This window comes from Synchiropus splendidus, chromosome 10 (assembly GCF_027744825.2).
Source record: "Synchiropus splendidus isolate RoL2022-P1 chromosome 10, RoL_Sspl_1.0, whole genome shotgun sequence".
NCBI lineage: Eukaryota > Metazoa > Chordata > Actinopteri > Syngnathiformes > Callionymidae > Synchiropus > Synchiropus splendidus.
Window position 1 is genome coordinate 3,418,875 of NC_071343.1, and position 18,262 is coordinate 3,437,136.

The following is an 18,262-nucleotide window of genomic DNA, read 5'->3' on the forward strand; positions in this document are numbered from 1 at the left end:
GTCTTTCTCTGCATAGCAGCCAGAGACTCCTTCCAGGTTTGTTGCCACAGACAGGAAGTAGCTCCTGGACCCAGCAGAACACAGCAGAGCTCATCAAGAAGAAGATAAGTGACAAAGTGTCTCCAGAGAGAATCATCAATCTGTTCCACTGTCTGAGTGAAGTGAAGGACACTTCTCTAGTGGAGCAGCTTCAACAGCAGCTGAGATCAGGACGTCTCTCCTCAGAGGAACTGTCTCCTGCTCAGTGGTCCACCCTGGTCTCCATCTTAATGTCCTCAGAGGAAGATCTGGAGGTGTTTGACCTGAAGAAATACTCTGCTTCAGACAAGGCTCTTGAGAGGCTGCTGCTGGTGGTCCAAGCTTCAAAAGCTGTTCTGTAAGTGGATCAAACACTGAAACATCTCTGATGATATGAACTGAAAATGAAGGTTTCATTTCCTTGTTCTTTTTATTCGGACTGAGAGACTGTCAGCTGTCAGAGAGAAGTTGTTCCCTTCTGTCCTCAGTCCTCAGCTCTCCGTCCTCTTGTCTGACACAACTGGACCTGAGCTACAACTACATGTATGATTCAGCACTGAACCTGCTGTGTGCTGGACTGAAGAGTCCACACTGTCACCTGGAGACTCTCAGGTCACCTGGAGACACAGAACACATCAGCTCCTCTCTTCAGTTCTGCTCCACAACTGGACGGTTCTTCTGCTCTCATGATTCTCTAAAACACTGTTCCTCCTTCATTACAGTCTGTCAGGGTGTATGATCTCAGAGAGAGGCTGTGCTTCTCTGGCCTCAGCTCTGACCTCTAACCCCTCCCATCTGAGAGAGCTGGACCTGAGCTTCAACCATCCAGGAGGACCAGGACTGGAGCTGCTGTCTGCTGGACTGGAGAGTCCAGACTGGAGGCTGGAGACTCTCAGGTATGGACAGAGCAGCAGAAGTGACTGACTGAGCTCCAAAGAGCTTCAGACTGAACATGTGATCCAGAAGCAGACAGAGAGGATGTGGGTGTGGACGCTGCTCAGACTCTTCATCTGAACTGAGCACATGAATCCAAACACATGACATGTTCTACTGCTGGACACCAGTGGAAGCACCAAGGAGACAGTGGAGACTGAGCAGCTGTTTAGAGATCCATCTTTGTTGTCATCAACACAGTCATGAAAGAGCTGTCCACTTAGCAGCAGGAGATAATAGTCCTGAAACATCTGAAGTCACATGACTCTTTCTTCCTCCAGGCTGGATCACTGTGGACCACAGAGGTTAATATCTGGACGGCAGATATCTTCTTGCTTCATGAGAACTCCTCAACTCTGTCAGCTTCTAGTGGAGCAGCTGTGATGTTAGTGACGTCATGTGACCCTTGAATCTGCTGCTGGAACTTGTCTTCATCAAGTCCAGGTCACTGCCCAGAACACTGGTCACCAACATGGTGTCCAGCTGCAGCTAGTGAGGAGCCTCCATGCAGATCTAGAAGCACTGTGGTCTTCCCTCATCATCAAATACTGATTCCTTCACGCTCTTCAGTCTTTGACACCAGAGTCTCAGGAGCTCTGAACATCATCATGTTCCCTAAACTAGACTGATGTTAGCCACAGCTAGCTTAGCTCCTGACGTCACATGGACACACTTGTGTCATTCACATGTGACATCAGCTCCTCCAGATGATTCTGGGATGTTCCACTCCTCCTGGTTTTTCTCTTGAGGTGGCCCCAGTTGACCCGTCACAGTTTGGACCTGTGGCCCCATGATCTCCACTGGAGTCCATGTGGACCAACAGAGCAGCCGTCCCTGGCTTGCTGGGACAATGATTGTTTCTTGAAGGTCTGTTCTTCCACCATCATCACCACGTGTGTCTTTTTCTTTCAGACTTCCGTCCACTCTCACTGGACCCAGACACTGCTCACCGGCGCCTCCTGCTGTCCAACAACAACAGCATGGTGGAACTAGTGACGGAGGATCAGGATTATCTGGACCATGACGACAGGTTTGAGCGGTGTCCTCAGGTGATGAGCAGAGATGCTGTGACTGGTGTCTGTTACTGGGAGCTGGAGTGGAGAGGAAGAGTTTCTGTGGCAGTGACTCTCAGGAGAGACGGAGGGAAGGAAGACGAGTCTGAGTTTGGACAGAACCATTATTCCTGGAGTCTGAGCTGCTCTGATGATGCTGGATATAAAGTCTGTCACAATAAGAGAGAAACTGTCATCGAGAGCTCAGAAGTCTCTCACAGACTTGGAGTGTTGCTGAACTGTCCTGCTGGATTTTTGGGATTCTTCAGAGTCTCCTCTGGAGTCCAGACTCACCTCTGCGCCTTCCCCACCCCCACTGAACCTCTGTACCTGGGATTTGGGCTCGGAGAGGTTCCTGGTTCTGGTTCCTCCGTGTGTGTGTGTGACCTGAATGTGTGAGTGTGTTCCTCCAACAAACTGGTGTTGCTGGTTCAAATCCCCATCCAAACTGCAGACAGTGAGGAATGAAATCAAATTTAAGAGGTGGTTGAAAACATTTTCCCACCACTGTAAGTGAATAGAAAATCTGGATTCCCCTCTGGATCTTTGTCTTTTCCCACCAAGATTCCCCACTGAAAGGATTAGAATGGTAGCAGTAAGGAAGCGTGCAGCTGAGCTCCTCTCAGTAGATCAGCAACTGTAACTGTATGAATAACAGTCGAAGCTCAGCGTCATGGAAAATGACTGGCACTGTACCACAGAGGACTCTCCACAGGCCATTTGAATTCCTCCCATTCCTCCCAGTACAATATCATGTACTGTACTGTTTTAAATTTGCTGTTTATGTTTATTGTTTGTCTGTGCTAGTTTAGCTTTCTCTTATTTGAACAACTCTCACTGCGTCTTTTATATATCGCTTTCTTTGGCTGTTCTTTTTTAGATTTTTGTGATTTTCACTCTCAGAAAATGCAGCTCTTGCGGGAGTTCTCCTGAACGTTTCGTGTCTGTGGTGGAGGCTCACACGCTGATTTTTTATTTAATTTACTTGTTAAATCTGACATCTCTGCGTTCACCTGCTCTTTTTGGCTCGATTTCAATGTGGAACTCGATTTAATAATCGACAACACATCTGTTTTACACCCTTCGTCATTCCTTGCGACTGCCATCCACAAAACCACCTCCCTGAAATGAATTGTGAATACAGTCTGACAGTGAGTCTTCACCTTGTCCGAGCGTGGACAGGAGCTCGAGTGTGACAATCATGAAGAAGAAGGGAGACACGTGACTGTGTGATGCAGCAGTTTGAGGAGGTGAATGAAACACATGAACGTTGTCGGACGCCGCAACGACATCAGCATCTTGATCGTTTGCTGTTTATTGTTTATTGATGCTGTTTGACGAAGACGAAAGAAAGTTTGTTTCCAGTCATCCATTTTTTGTTGAGATATTTTTTACTCCGCAAAGAAGAATTGCATCAGTGAAGACGCTGGCGACTGTCTTCATTCCATCGACGGCAGACTGACAGACCTGAGGCTCACAGCACAGTCATGTGACTTTGCAAACCTGAAAGATTCCATGGAACGTGATCAAATTGTGTGTGGAGTTTACGACAGGAACATTAGAGAGAGAGAGGCGTTCACGTGCAGCGGAGCCGACTCTAGATGCAGCTCTGCAAATCTGTCATGTCAGTGAGGTGGAAGCAGATGCCTGCAGAGACACGAGGAATGATGCTGCTGCTGCCACTGATCTCCCCAAACACAGAAAGACTCTTGCACTGAGGGATGACACTGGAAAAGAGGTCAAATGCAGAAGTGTCAGTTTGGAGACAGACCTTCTGCTGAAGGCAGCCTGAGCAGGAACAGCTGAAGATGCCACGATGGGAATGGTCTACTTCACATGGAGGTTCATTCCTGACCTCACAGCTGAGACCTCCTGCACAACAGACCTGTCACATAAAGAGGAAGATTTCAGGTGGAGAAGTGAACATCAGCTCACAGAGGCATGAACAACAGCAGTACTGACAAAGAACATCAGTGTGTCGACAGACTCTTCAAGAGATGGACTTGGTGCAGAGCTTCTGCAGAGTGAAGGTCAACACTGGAGACCTGGTGTTTGGTCTGGGGAGGTTCCAACACTGCGTTTATGGCCGACCGACCTTCACTGTGGAGACAGACCATGGAGCTCTTGTTGCCATGATGAAGACGCTGCAGAGACGTTTATTCGCAGGCAGCACAAGTGCTACGGAGATAGAAGTGAAAACTGCTGAGAGAAATGCTTCCTGTGTCTGATGCCTGAAGTGTTATTCTGTATGAGGAAGTAGCAAGGACGACACTCCAGTAGAGCTTTACTTGTTCACTTCACCTTCTCATGTATCAATAACATCCGACTTACGTCCACCCGTACTTAGGACCACGGCCAGCAGATGCCAGCTTTTTTGTTTTAATTCAATGTCTGGCACTGGAGCAGTAACCATTGGACGTGCCACATGTCAGAGGCGGAGAAGCAGGCAGACAACAGAAGCGGCCATGGCACCAGAGTTGGGACGGACTGGTTCCATTTCAAAGGACGAGACCATCTTGTAGTCAGGGAGTCACTTCTGTCCCACACAGCGTCAGGTGGTGCGATGGTGCATGCAGAGTCATTCCAAACACAGGTGTCACCGACGATGGACCGCGCTTCAGGAGCAAAGAGTGGCAGAGGTTTTCTGGGCAGTGTGACGTCACCTTCATCACTGAAGTCCACTGTGTGCACAGTCCTATGGAAAGGCTGAAGAAGGTGAGCACACTGGCAAAAGAGAGTGGATCAGATCCCTCCTTGCTCTGCTCACTTCCACAGCAGCTCCCTTCGATTGTGGACGGTCACCCGATGAGTCCCGGGCTGTGAACCACTCCGGCAGCTGTTGCCAAGCAGAGCAGGCGTCAAGCTGGTCCCCACCGTCCAGAGGATTCCGCTCGCGTCGTGTTCAGAAGGCCAACGAGAGAAACAAGGAAAGCTCTCACGTTGAACAGAAACGTTTCTCTTCACGGCTGGATGTTGAAAATGTTGCGACATTCATGTGCTACTGTGATAAAGAAAGAGGGGTGTGGCAGTGCTGGTCAGTGACCACTAGGCGTCAGTATTTGTTTCGGTATAAGGATATAGGTCTGTTATGGGAGTGAATAGAAGAAGTGTCACTACCGTGGCTCCACGTGGACAGAACACGTCTGGAGTTGCCGAAGCGGTTATATCCTTCTGTACAACTTGTCCACACGCCAGTGACTGTAACATGCGTGACATCAAGCAGGAACGTGAGACACGTCTTTTTGTGCGGCTTTCATTTATCCAACACACATGTACATAACACACGGAGGGGGCTGCCGGGTACGGCAACCCTGTAGGGACAACTCTCATGCCGCACACAACAGAAGCCGTGGGAGCGGTGCGGTTTTTTCAAAGGGCAACTTTATTGACCCGCCGTGAAGCTCCAAAACAATCCACGTGGTGACTTTTTCCACCGGATTACCTGCCGTATTACAGTGCGCACGTTACAAACAACACACCGATAGCGATTGTGATTAGTTAGTATTGTTATTTTATTCCAAAGTCTCGTAACTAAACATTTTGTGGAACAGAACCGACACCTAGTGGTGATATTTGCTAACTGCACGATGTTAACAGAAACGTTCTATTGTTTGTTTTTCTGTTGTGCAATTCAACATATATTCAGTATATATAATGTAATATAAGAATGATTGTATCACCAAAATTCACCATCATTTCAGCTCTAATTTTTCTGTTATTTACAACGATCAAGATTTCAGTTATGATTCTACTACATTTTCAGTGTGATCAATTCCCATTGTGTCACTTCAGAATGACCCAGATCATGTGATCCATGTGATATGCGTTAGGATAATGAAAACATTGTTTAGTCCCCAGTTTGAAGAGTTTCCCGCCATGAAGACAGAATCTGTGACGGGATGTTTGGGGATGCTGAGACTTGGAGCCAAACAGAGGTGAGCTGTCACTCGCTCATGTCATGTGATCACGTGACTTTGCTTGTATATCACACCTGCAACACCAACCAGATGAATTCTGACAGCTTACATTGATTGGACTTCATAACGTTCTTGGCCAAACACTCCTCTGACTGCAGAAGCCCTTTTTGCCTGGTTCAGGTTACTAAATGCTGTTTATGTAAACAATGTGTTTCGCAAGCGTAATCCAAACTGCTGAGACCCACTCGTGTGTTTTTCAGAGCATTGATCAAGATGCATAGGTCGAGGTGGAGGAGGCTGAGTGGCGGTGGCAGCCCTGATGGCAAATGTCTACTGACACAGAAGAAGCACAGGCCGAGCAGGAGCAACTAATCCAAGAGAATGGACAGAGATGACAGTCAATGGTTGCTAAATTTATTTTAAAAAAATGTGACACAAACAGCTGCTGCAGGAAACACAGTTGAATGCTCAGGAGAAGAAGATCACTAGTGAGCCAGTAGCCAGACGGGAGGTGAACCTGAATCGTCCCACAAAATTGAAAAAAAAAAAAAACTCACGTCCCTCGTTTTGTCTCTTTTTGTGATCGTATTGCATAAAAAAATGTATGTCTTTCTGACAACAATTCAAAATTACTATGAAAAGAGATTTGTTGACTTTCATCTCCTATTTTAATAAATGTAACTGTTTTGTCTGTACATTAGTGCTTCAGTAGAACAGGACACTGCTTCAGTGCCTCGGGTCTTAAATAATAAGAGCCAAAGAAAGCGCCGTATAAAAGAGTTAGTGGGAGATAAGAGAAAATTAAACCTAGCACAGACAAAAAAAAAAAAAATGAAATGGTACAATAAATGACATTTTCCAGGTGGTATTTTATTTTCAGTCTGCAGTTACTATGCATGATTTTAAACAACACCAATGTATTTAAAAAGAATCTATAAAACATGATGATGCTTTAATCTATGTCTATATCAACGTCTTGTTGCAACCCAAAACACTGACCCGATGGGAGGAATTCAAATGGCCTGTGGAGAGTCCTCTGTGGTACAGTGCCAGTCATTTTCCATGACGCTGAGCTTCGACTGTTATTCATACAGTTACAGTTGCTGATCTACTGAGAGGAGCTCAGCTGCACGCTTCCTTACTGCTACCATTCTAATCCTTTCAGTGGGGAATCTTGGTGGGAAAAGACAAAGATCCAGAGGGGAATCCAGATTTTCTATTCATTTACAGTGGTGGGAAAATGTTTTCAACCACCTCTTAAATTTGATTTCATTCCTCACTGTCAGCAGTTTGGATGGGGATTTGAACCAGCAACACCAGTTTGTTGGAGGAACACACTCACACACTCAGGTCACACACACACACGGAGGAACCAGAACCAGGAACCTCTCCGAGCCCAAATCCCAGGTACAGAGGTTCAGTGGGGGTGAAGAAGGTGCGCAGGTGAGTCTGGACTCCAGAGGAGACTCTGAAGAACCCTAACGTTCCAGGAGGTGCATTCAGCCACACTCCAAGTCTGTGAGAGACTTTTGAGCTCTCGATGACAGTTTCTCTCTTATTGTGACAGAATTTATATCCAGCATCATCAGAGCAGCTCAGACTCCAGGAATAATGGTTCTGTCCAAACTCAGACTCGTCTTCCTTCCCTCCGTCTCTCCTGAGAGTCACTGCCACAGAAACTCTTCCTCTCCACTCCAGCTCCCAGTAACAGACACCAGTCACAGCATCTCTGCTCATCACCTGAGGACACCGCTCAAACCTGTCGTCATGGTCCAGATAATCCTGATCCTCCGTCACTAGTTCCACCATGCTGTTGTTGTTGGACAGCAGGAGGCGCCGGTCAGCTGTGTCTGGGTCCAGTGAGAGTGGACGGAAGTCTGAAAGAAGAAAACACACGTGGTGATGATTGTGGAAGAACAGACCTTCTCTTCAAGAAACAATCATTGTCCCAGCAAGCCAGGGAAGGCTGCTCTGTTGGTCCACATGGAGAGTGGAGATCACGAGGCCACAGGTCCAAACTGTGACGGGTCAACAGTCTTCTGAGACTGGGGCCACCTCAAGAGAAGAACCAGGAGGAGTGGAACATCCCAGAATCATCTGGACGAGCTGATGTCACATGTGACTCGGTTTAGGGAACATGATGATGTTCAGAGCTCCTGAGACTCTGGTGTCAAAGACTGAAGAGAGTGAAGGAATCAGTATTTGATGATGAGGGAAGACCACAGTGCTGCTTCTAGATCTGCACATAGGCTCCTCACTAGCTGCAGCTGGTCACTTGCTGGTGACCAGTGTTCTGGGCAGTGACCTGGACTTGATGAAGACAAGTTCCAGCAGCAGATTCAAGGGTCACATGACGTCACTAACATCACAGCTGCTCCACTAGAAGCTGACAGAGTTGAGGAGTTCTCATGAAGCAAGAATATACAGACTTACATCTCTGCCGTCCAGATATTAACCTCTGTGGTCCACAGTGATCCAGCCTGGAGGAAGAAAGAGTCATGTGACTTCAGATGTTTCAGGACTATTATCTCCTGCTGCTAAGTGGACAGCTCTTTCATGACTGTGTTGATGACAACAAAGATGGATCTCTAAACAGCTGCTCAGTCTCCACTGTCTCCTTGGTGCTTCCACTGGTGTCCAGCAGTAGAACATGTCATGTGTTTGGATTCATGTGCTCAGTTCAGATGAAGAGTCTGAGCAGCAGCATCACACACCCACATCCTCTCTGTCTGCTTCTGGATCACATGTTCAGTCTGAAGCTCTTTGGAGCTCAGTCAGTCACTTCTGCTGCTCTGTCCATACCTGAGAGTCTCCAGCCTCCAGTCTGGACTCTCCAGTCCAGCAGACAGCAGCTCCAGTCCTGGTCCTCCTGGATGGTTGAAGCTCAGGTCCAGCTCTCTCAGATGGGAGGGGTTAGAGGTCAGAGCTGAGGCCAGAGAAGCACAGTCTCTCTCTGAGATCATACACCCTGACAGACTGTAATGAAGGAGGAACAGTGTTTTAGAGAATCATGAGAGCAGAAGAACCGTCCAGTTGTGGAGCAGAACTGAAGAGAGGAGCTGATGTGTTCTGACCTGAGAGTCTCCAGGTGACAGTGTGGACTCTTCAATCCAGCACACAGCAGCTTCAGTGCTGAATCATACATGTAGTTGTGGCTCAGGTCCAGTTGTGTCAGACGAGAGGACGGAGAGCTGAGGACTGAGGACAGAAGGGAACCACTTCTCTCTGACAGCTGACACCAGCTCAGGCTGTGAAAGAGACGAGTGTCATCAACAAGTGAGACTTTTTCAATCCTCTATTTTGACAAAACTCTAAAGTCTTCATTTGATCCTCAACAATACAATTTGCAAAAGGATGTAAAATCACTCGTTCCCTGTAAAATCACTTCATTGAACTGGGCTCACAAGTCACAGCAGACCAATAAGAAGCAGTGCCACTACAGACATGAGATGTAAAACTTGATTTTAAACATAATTTATTCATTATTTAAATAATTTAGATTTGTTTATTTGTATTTATCTCATACCAACATTTAATATTAAGTATGATCTACATTTAACAAGTCATGGCTGGCAGCCAGGTGGCGCTGACACCGCGCACAGATGATGTGTTCTGACCTGAGAGTCTCCAGGTGACAGTGTGGACTCTTCAGTCCAGCACACAGCAGCTCCACTCCTGGATCCTTCAGCTCGTAGTTGTGGCTCAGGTCCAGTTGTGTCAGACGAGAGGACGGAGAGCTGAGGACTGAGGACAGAAGGGAACCACTTCTCTCTGACATATCACACCTGCTCAGGCTGTGAAAGAGACGAGTGTCATCAACAAGTGAGACTTTTTCAATCCTCTAGTTTGACAAGACTTTAAACACATGATTGTTTCTTCAGAGGATCAGACTTATAAACTAGTGTGACGTCATGGATTGATGCTGGATTTTTGGAACATGAACAAGCATTCAGAAATCATCCAGTCAGCGTCCTGGAATCACTGCTCTGCAGCGCCCCCGTGTGGGTGAGTCTGTGACTGTTGGCAGTGAGAATGGTGGACACTCGAGACACAGGACTTCAGTCTGGTGACTTTGTCATCATCCACTATTACAGTGCTGAAGTCTTTAGTGAATCAACCACAGTGTTAGCACTGCAGCTGAGTGTTAGCATTTCATCAGCAGCAGCTTTTGATTCCTCTGGACCAGTGGTCAGCAAGTGCAGGCTTGTGGGCCACATCGGGCCCGTTCACATGGGAACCATCTTCTCACCTCCACCTGTGACAGCTGACACCAGCACCATGGGACCAAGTCACACATGTGCAAGTCCCAAGTCACTTCTTCTTGGGCAAGTCAATCACCTTGTTTATTGCCCAGTCTGATCTTCATCAATTGAAAAGACCAGATATGAGTGTCACTTCATGTCAGTCTGAGTTGCATTGTAGTTACTGATATTCAGGAGATACTGTATATGTCCCCTAAAGCATCTATACACACAGGCCCAATTAGATCTAAGTATTTTCTGCTGCAGCGTGGCACCAGACAGGGCTGTCCACTCTGTTGAGTGCAACGGCTATCGAACCCTTGGCTATTACACTACATTGTTTGAGGAATTACAGTGGCATTAGCAGGGGAGGAGAAGAAAATAAAGCATCTCTTTATGCACACGATTTATTATGATTTATATCAGACCCATTGAAATCATTGTCAACTATTATGACTCTCTTGGAGGAATATGGCAGGGTGTCTGGATACAAATTAACTTTATCTAAATTGAGTTATACCCCAATTTTTAAACTTTATTATTGGGCCTGTAATTTTTTTTCCTTTCCTCTTTTTCTTTTGGATCTTCTCTGCTACCTTTGACCCCTGAAATCACATGGAAATGGAAGCTGCTGCTGTATGTTTGATGGAACGTGGAATGGAAACAAACTTCTGCTTCACAATCTCATCCAACTCAATGATGGTCTGTTGACTCTCTGCAGCTGGAGTCTCCACCTCTGACTTTCACATTTCAGCTCTGAAGCTGAACACATGATGTGTACTGACCTGAGAGTCTCCAGGTGACAGTGTGGACTCTTCAGTCCAGCACACAGCAGCTCCACTCCTGGATCCTTCAGCTCGTAGTTGTGGCTCAGGTCCAGTTGTGTCAGACGAGAGGACGGAGAGCTGAGGACTGAGGACAGAAGGGAACCACTTCTCTCTGACAGATCACACCTGATCAGGCTGTGAAAGAGACGAGTGTCATCAACAAGTGAGACTTTTTCAATCCTCTAGTTTGACAAGACTTAAAACACATGATTGTTTCTTCAGAGGATCAGACTTCCATACAAACTATTGTGACATCATGGATTGATGCTGGATTTCTGGAACATGAACAAGCATTCAGAAATCATCCAGTCAGCGTCCTGGAATCACTGCTCTGCAGCGCCCCCGTGTGGGTGAGTCTGTGACTGTTGGCAGTGAGAATGGTGGACACTCGAGACACAGGACTTCAGTCTGGTGACTTTGTCATCATCCACTATTACAGTGCTGAAGTCTTTAGTGAATCAACCACAGCGTTAGCACTGCAGCTGAGTGTTAGCATTTCATCAGCAGCAGCTTTTGATTCCTCTGGACCAGTGGTCAGAAAGTGCAGGCTTGTGGGCCACATCTCAACGAACTGTTTGAGCCTTGGATTCGTCTCGTCTCTGTCATGGTCATATTGGGGTCATATTGCAGATATGGCAGATCATTTCTCACTGAATATTCCCTGCCTTTGTGCCAAACACTGTGAGGTTATACAGCAGCATCTGGACATCACAGGGTCACCATTATGAGAGCCATCGATCGGCACAATTCTGAATGAAAGATCAAGGTCATGACTCTGAGTTCTCTGAGCTCTGAGCATCTCATTTAGCTCATTTACCCCGCTGTTGTTAGAGCATCAAACTAGTGGCACCTGGTCGGAACGTTCACTCTTATGTTGTTGGTTTCTTCTACATTCCAGAGGAACAGGACCAAGAGTGAGGAGTCATGACTGAGTCACATGTTCAGAAACCACCTGAAGTCCTCAGAAGACGGACAGAGAAGTGGAACGGTCCCAAACACCAGTCATGCACTCACATTCTAGTTTCCAAGTCATTCATACTCAGGCTCTTACTGTATCTGACTCACTTCATTGAAGTCAACTTACAGGACTCTGGACAAGAGAATGGACTTCACTGAGAAAAACCTCAAGCTGACACTCTGACTGGGGAAAGAAGGTTCATTAAAAAGGGGCAGATATGAGCAGACTTTTTCTTCTCTCTGCTTTTCATCCCTGAAATCACATGGAAATAGAAGCTGCTGCTGTATGTTTGCTGGAACGTGGGATGGAAACAAACTTCTGCTTCACAATCTCATCCAACTCTGGGTTTACATCATTTTTAAATGCCATATGTTGCATTCATTTCATTCTATATTTTACTGCATAACGTGGAAAATTATTGTGTTCAACATGTGAAGATGTTATCTGAGAAAGGAAAACTGTATAAAGGATGTCACTCGTTTGATCTTTTCTTGTTCAAGTAACTGGTGATGGGTGTGGGCCATGAAGGTCAGGAATGGGTGTTTTGTGCCCTGTGAGGGTGGGACACCCCAAAAGGTAACATCTGCATTGGGGGTGGTGTGGGGCATGTGATGCCTTTTGTTGAAAGTGGGGGTGTGACAGATATAAAGGGAATGGAAAACCTTTGTTTTGTGTCGTCCATGGTGGCACATGTGCAGTGTGTGCTGCTCTGTGAATGGCCAGCACTGCTTTGAATAAAACTCTGTTTGGACATCAAGTCAAACTCAACGTTCATCGAAAAAGCAAGAACAATCTCATCCAACTCAATGATGATCTGTTGACTCTCTGCAGCTGGAGTCTCCACCTCTGACTTTCACATTTCAGCTCTGAAGCTGGACACGTGATGTGTTCTGACCTGAGAGTCTCCAGGTGACAGTGTGGACTCTTCAGTCCAGGACACAGCTGCTCCACTCCTGGATCCTTCAGATTGTTGTGGCTCAGGTCCAGTTGTGTCAGACGAGAGGACGGAGAGCTGAGGACTGAGGACAGAAGGGAACCACTTCTCTCTGACAGATCACACCAGCTCAGGCTGTGAAAGAGACCAGTGTCATCAACCAGTGAGACTTTTTCAATCCTCTATTTTGACAAGACTTTAAACTCTGTATTTGAGGACACACTGAACTCTTTCCATTCAGAAGACCATCATCACATGATTGTTGGAATATTTTAAGCACTTTTATATCAGTCAGGATCAACGTGATCAAACATGAAGACAAAAACACAACATGATGAAAGAGCAACTAAATATTGGGGGGTGTTGTTAAAGAGGAGACTTTACATTTATCCAGCTGCTCCAACAGGAAGTGACATCACAGATCAGCTGGAAAATACACTGCCTGGCCAAAAAAAGTCGCCACCTGGATTTAACTAAGCAAGTAGGTACGAGCCTCCTATTGGATAATTACTGCATGGGCGATTATCTTTCAGCTGGCAACAAGGTACCTGAATATACTGAATGACCAGGTTATTCCATCAATGGATTTTTTCTTCCCTGATGGCACGGGCATATTCCAAGATGAAAATGCCAGGATTCATGGGGCTCAAATTGTGAAAGACTGGTTCAGGGAGCATGAGACATCCTTTTCACACATGGATTGGCCACCACAGAGTCCAGACCTTCACCCCATTGAGAACCTTTGGGATGTGCTGGAGAAGGCTTCCTGCAGTGGTCAGATTCTACCATCATCAATGCAAGATCATGGTGAAAAATTAATGCCACACTGGATGGAAATAAATCTTGTGACATTGCAGAAGCTTATCGAAACAATGCCACGGCGAATGCCTGCTGAAATCAAAGCTAAAAGCGATCCAACAAAATATTAGAGTGTATGACCCATTTTTTTGCTGGCAACTTTTTTTTGGCCAGGCAGTGTAAGCTGGCAGCCCAGTGTTCTGAAAACGTTGCTTCATTCAGACTATTTGGTTTCATCCTATGATCAAGTGTGCGACCACTTTGGACGATGAAGAGACATGACGATGATGTCAGCTGCGTCTGTGATGGAACAAGTGTATTGGCCAAATGTTTTGTAGCCGTGACTGAGTTCATGTAGCAGAGCAAATGAAGCATGAGTGAATTGAATTCCCACCACTTCGTCCACTTCCTTCTCATGTTGTAAACAGAGAACACGACACACCCACCGATGATGTCACAGTTCACAAACCAGAACCGTTTTTTTTGGTTCTTGAACCCAACACCCAGTTCAAAGCTGCGTTCAGGAACCAGAACCAGCCCGGAGCCGTGTCCAACAGATCCAACCACATCCATGTCTCCGTGCATGTTTCTACATGAGCATGTGTCGAGACTCTGTCGGTCACATGTTCTGTTTTCTGAAGCTCTCTGTGAAGCTCATTCTGAAAGGTGCTAGCTAAATAAAGCTTTAGAAGCAGGTCCTCATCACAACCACCTGTCTTCAGCACCTGACTACAGGAGGAACCAGCTGTCCAGATGTGTACTGACCTGAGAGTCTGCAGGTGACAGTGTGGACCCTTCAATCCAGCACACATCAGCTCCACTCCTGGATCCTTCAGCTCGTAGTTGTAGCTCAGGTCCAGTTGTGTCAGACGAGAGGACGGAGAGCTGAGGACTGAGGACAGAAGGGAACCACTTCTCTCTGAAAGTCCACACCTGCTCAGGCTGTGAGAGAGACAAGTGTCATCAACAAGTGAGACTTTTTTTCAATCCTCTATTTTGACAAGACGGAGGCTCAGGACTGTGAAGCTGCTTTTAAACTGCAGCTAAAATGACCGGGATCAGTGGGTCAGGCTGGTAATTTTGTGCACTATGGTCCTGGTATTTGGACCCTGGTCAAACAAGCCTGCAATAGAAATGGGTTTTGATCAGGCCTGGCCTGACAGCTCATCCCACCTTCACCAGCTCATGCCCCTGACGTCTGCATTGTTGTACGCGCCTGTCCTGCTCTGTTTGTCACCCAAACTGATGCAGAGTTTGTTTTATTAGACCGAGCCTCAAATCTATCCAGCTGTTCATTCAGATCCAACTGTGTGAGTAGCTTGATGCAGAGAGCTCTCTCCTGCATGAATACAGCACGGCTGAAGGTTCAGCTCCTCAAACGCAGTAATTGCCTCATTGAATCAGTCGAATATGTTGTTGGAACAACAGAAATGTCGCCGCCGTTAATTACCATGGAAACAAAACAGTTTGTCGAGACAGTCCCAGGCCACTATCACGTCATTGGTGCATGTGCCTGGGGACCAGGGAGAATCAGCTGCTGCATTGAAGAGCAAACTGATGAGAAAACTGTGACTCTCTGCAGCTGGAGTCTCCACCTCTGACTTTCACATTTCAGCTCTGAAGCTGGACACATGATGTGTTCTGACCTGAGAGTCTCCAGGTGACAGTGTGGACTCTTCAGTCCAGCACACAGCAGCTTCAGTGCTGAATCATACATGTAGTTGTGGCTCAGGTCCAGTTGTGTCAGACGAGAGGACGGAGAGCTGAGGACTGAGGACAGAAGGGAACCACTTCTCTCTGACAGCTGACAGTCTCTCAGTCTGAATAAAAAGAGCAAGGAAATCAAACCTTCATGTTCAGTTCATATCATCAGAGATGTTTCAGTGTTTGATCCACTTACAGAACAGCTTTCGAAGCTTGGACCACCAGTAGCAGCCTGTCAAGAGCCTTGTCTGAAGCAGAGTATTTCTTCAGGTCAAACACCTCCAGATCGTCCTCTGAGGACAGCAAGATGAAGGCCAGGGTGGACCACTGAGCAGGAGACAGTTGCTCTGTGGAGAGACGTCCTGATCTCAGCTGCTGTTGAAGCTGCTCCACTAGAGAAGTGTCCTTCACTTCACTCAGACAGTGGAACAGATTGATGATTCTCTCTGGAGACACTTTCTCACTTATCTTCTTCTTGATGAGCTCTGCTGTATCTTGATGGGTCCATGAGCTACTTCCTGTCTGTGGCAACAAACCTGGAAGGAGACCCTGGCTGCTCTGCAGAGAAAGACCCAGAAGGAAGCGCAGGAACAAGTCCAGGTGTCCAGTAGGACTTTCTACAGCTTCATGTATTGCTCTCTGGTAGAACTGTTCAGGATGAACATTCTTTCTAAAGATTCTTATCAGTACAGATGTTTGCTGTGAATGGAGCAGATTGACTCCAGAGTTGAAGAACGTCAGGTGGACATGAAGAGCAGCCAGAAACTCCTGGAGACTCAGGTGGATGAAGCAGAAGACCTTGTCCTGGTACAGTCCTGTCTCCTCTCTGAAGATCTGTGTGAAGACTCCTGAGTAAAGTGCAGCAGCTGTGATGTCGATGCCACACTCTGTGAGGTCTGTTTCATAGAAGATCAAGTTTCCTCTCTGCAGCTGCTCAAAAGCCAGTTTTCCCAGAGATTCAATCATCTTCCTGCTCTCAGGGTCCCAAACTGTGTCTGTCCCAGCTCCTCCATGGTACTTGAGCTTCTTGACTTTGGCCTGAACCACCAGAAAGTGGATGTACATCTTAGTCAGGGTCTTGGGCAGCTCTCCACTCTCTCTGCTCTTCAACATGTCCTCCATAACTGTGGCAGTGATCCAGCAGAAGATGGGGATGTGACACATGATGTGGAGGCTTCGTGAGCTCCTGATGTGAGAGATGATGGTGGTCTGCTCCTCATCTCTGAACCTCTTCCTGAAGTACTCCTCCTTCTGGAGGTCAGTGAACCCTCGGACCTCTGTCACCACGTCCACACACTCAGGAGGGATCTGATTGGCTGCTGCAGGTCGTGTGGTCATCCAGAGCTGAGCTGAGGGAAGCAGCTTCCCCCTGATGAGGTTGGTCAGCAGGACGTCTACTGAGGTGGACTCTGTAGCTTCTGTCAGGACCCGACTGTTGAAGTCCAGAGGGAGTCGACACTCGTCCAGACCGTCCAAGATGAACAGAACCTGGACTCCTTCAAAGCTGCTGAGTCCTGAGTCTTTGGTTTCAGGAAAGGAGCGATGAACAAGTTCCACCAAACTCAACTGCTTCTTTTTCAGCAGGTTCAGCTCTCTGAAGGTGAAAGGAAACATGAGCTGGAAGTTCTGGTGGGCTTTGTCTTCAGCCCAGTCCAGAGTCAGCTTCTGGGTCAGGAGGGTCTTCCCAATGCCAGCCACGCCTTTCGTCAGCAGGCTCCTGATGGATCCCTCTCTCTCAGGTGAAGCTTTAAAGAGGTCTTCTAGTCTGATGGTAGTTTCTGCTCTGGTCTGGTTCCTGGTTGCTGCTTCGATCTGTCGGACCTCGTGCTCCTGGTTGACCTGGTCTGTGCCCCCCTCAGTGATGTAGAGCTCTGTGTAGATCTGATTCAGAGGGGCAGAGTTTCCTGCTTTAGCCACCCCCTCAAACACACTGTGGAACTTCTTCTGCAGGCTCCTCTTCAGTCGTCCTGCACACGCTGCAGCACGGCTTCCTGAATGAAGAGAGAAGTCACATGATCAGAAGATTCTAGAAGGTGAAGCTGATCAATCTCCAGATCATTCTTCTCATCAGCTCCAGGTATTTCAGATCAAATGGACTTTTAGATTGAAGGCCTCAGATTCAGCAGGTTGAAGGTTCAAATCCTCTTACTGCTCCACACACGATCAGCAAGCTCCTCCTCCTCCATGCTCCTCAGGAGGTTCATGATGAAGTCCAGGAAAGCTTCTCTGCTGCTCCACATCTGCTCCTCATCACACTTCACCTTCACCTCTTCCTCATCATCCTGGTATTTGGGATCATCTGGACTGAGGAACCTTTGGACTCTCCTCACTTCCTTCTTCACCAGGGTCATGACAGTCTCCTCAAGCAGCTGCAACACAAACATGTGACCTGATCATGTGACAGAGAGAAAACCTGCTGACCTTCAGAGGTGACCAGAATCCTGACTGGTGAGTTAGCATCTGTTGTAGTTAGCAGGAGGAGCTAACACTTGAACACACCTGAAGTGTGAAGTCCAGATCTGTCTGATGCTGCTGGACACACTGGAGACTGAAAACATCTGAGACCTGCTGATCCTCTCTGTGAAGAACATCAGGCAGTAAACAGACGTGAACTTTGTCACACACTTCAGTTATGAGTTCATGTTTCATCAGTTCAGTTCACTGCTTGTTCTCTTGAATGTTTAGTTTCCTCGTCGTGGAGCAGCACTTTTGACTCCAGTAGAATAAACACCAGATCCTGCCATAACAACCAACATTTCCCGATAGTGGGAAGAATAAAGGCAGTCTCATCTGATCTCATAAAAATGCTTCCGGAAGACTTTGAGGATAAGAACGTGGGTAGTTTAGAATTCAGCTGCTTGATGCAATAACTCAAACCTT

General features: G+C 47.0%; 1 protein-coding gene and 1 long non-coding RNA gene across 8 annotated transcripts in view; one reads left to right on the top strand and one right to left on the bottom strand.

The window, feature by feature from the left end:
* The window catches only part of LOC128765786 (NACHT, LRR and PYD domains-containing protein 3-like), a 63,085-nt gene that overhangs the window by 41,384 nt on the left and 3,439 nt on the right, over nucleotides 1-18,262 (bottom strand). For 5 of the 7 annotated variants that reach the window (XM_053876862.1, XM_053876861.1, XM_053876866.1 and 2 more), the window contains 8 exons: nucleotides 17,882-17,960; nucleotides 17,532-17,751; nucleotides 15,579-17,373; nucleotides 15,325-15,498; nucleotides 14,444-14,620; nucleotides 12,842-13,015; nucleotides 10,947-11,123; nucleotides 9,538-9,714 (listed from right to left, as the gene is read on the bottom strand). In XM_053876862.1, the coding sequence (XP_053732837.1) occupies nucleotides 9,538-9,714; nucleotides 10,947-11,123; nucleotides 12,842-13,015; nucleotides 14,444-14,620; nucleotides 15,325-15,498; nucleotides 15,579-17,373; nucleotides 17,532-17,751; nucleotides 17,882-17,960 (2,973 nt within the window). Of the gene's footprint in view, nucleotides 1-6,411; nucleotides 7,798-8,353; nucleotides 8,401-8,722; nucleotides 8,897-8,994; nucleotides 9,169-9,537; nucleotides 9,715-10,946; nucleotides 11,124-12,841; nucleotides 13,016-14,443; nucleotides 14,621-15,324; nucleotides 15,499-15,578; nucleotides 17,374-17,531; nucleotides 17,752-17,881; nucleotides 17,961-18,262 lie in introns of those variants that run through there. The other 2 variants (XM_053876870.1, XM_053876864.1) reach the window with 2 other exon arrangements.
* On the top strand, nucleotides 393-6,976 carry LOC128765792 (uncharacterized). The gene is made up of 3 exons (XR_008415921.1): nucleotides 393-914; nucleotides 1,864-5,938; nucleotides 6,181-6,976. It is a non-coding gene; the product is annotated as an uncharacterized LOC128765792 (long non-coding RNA).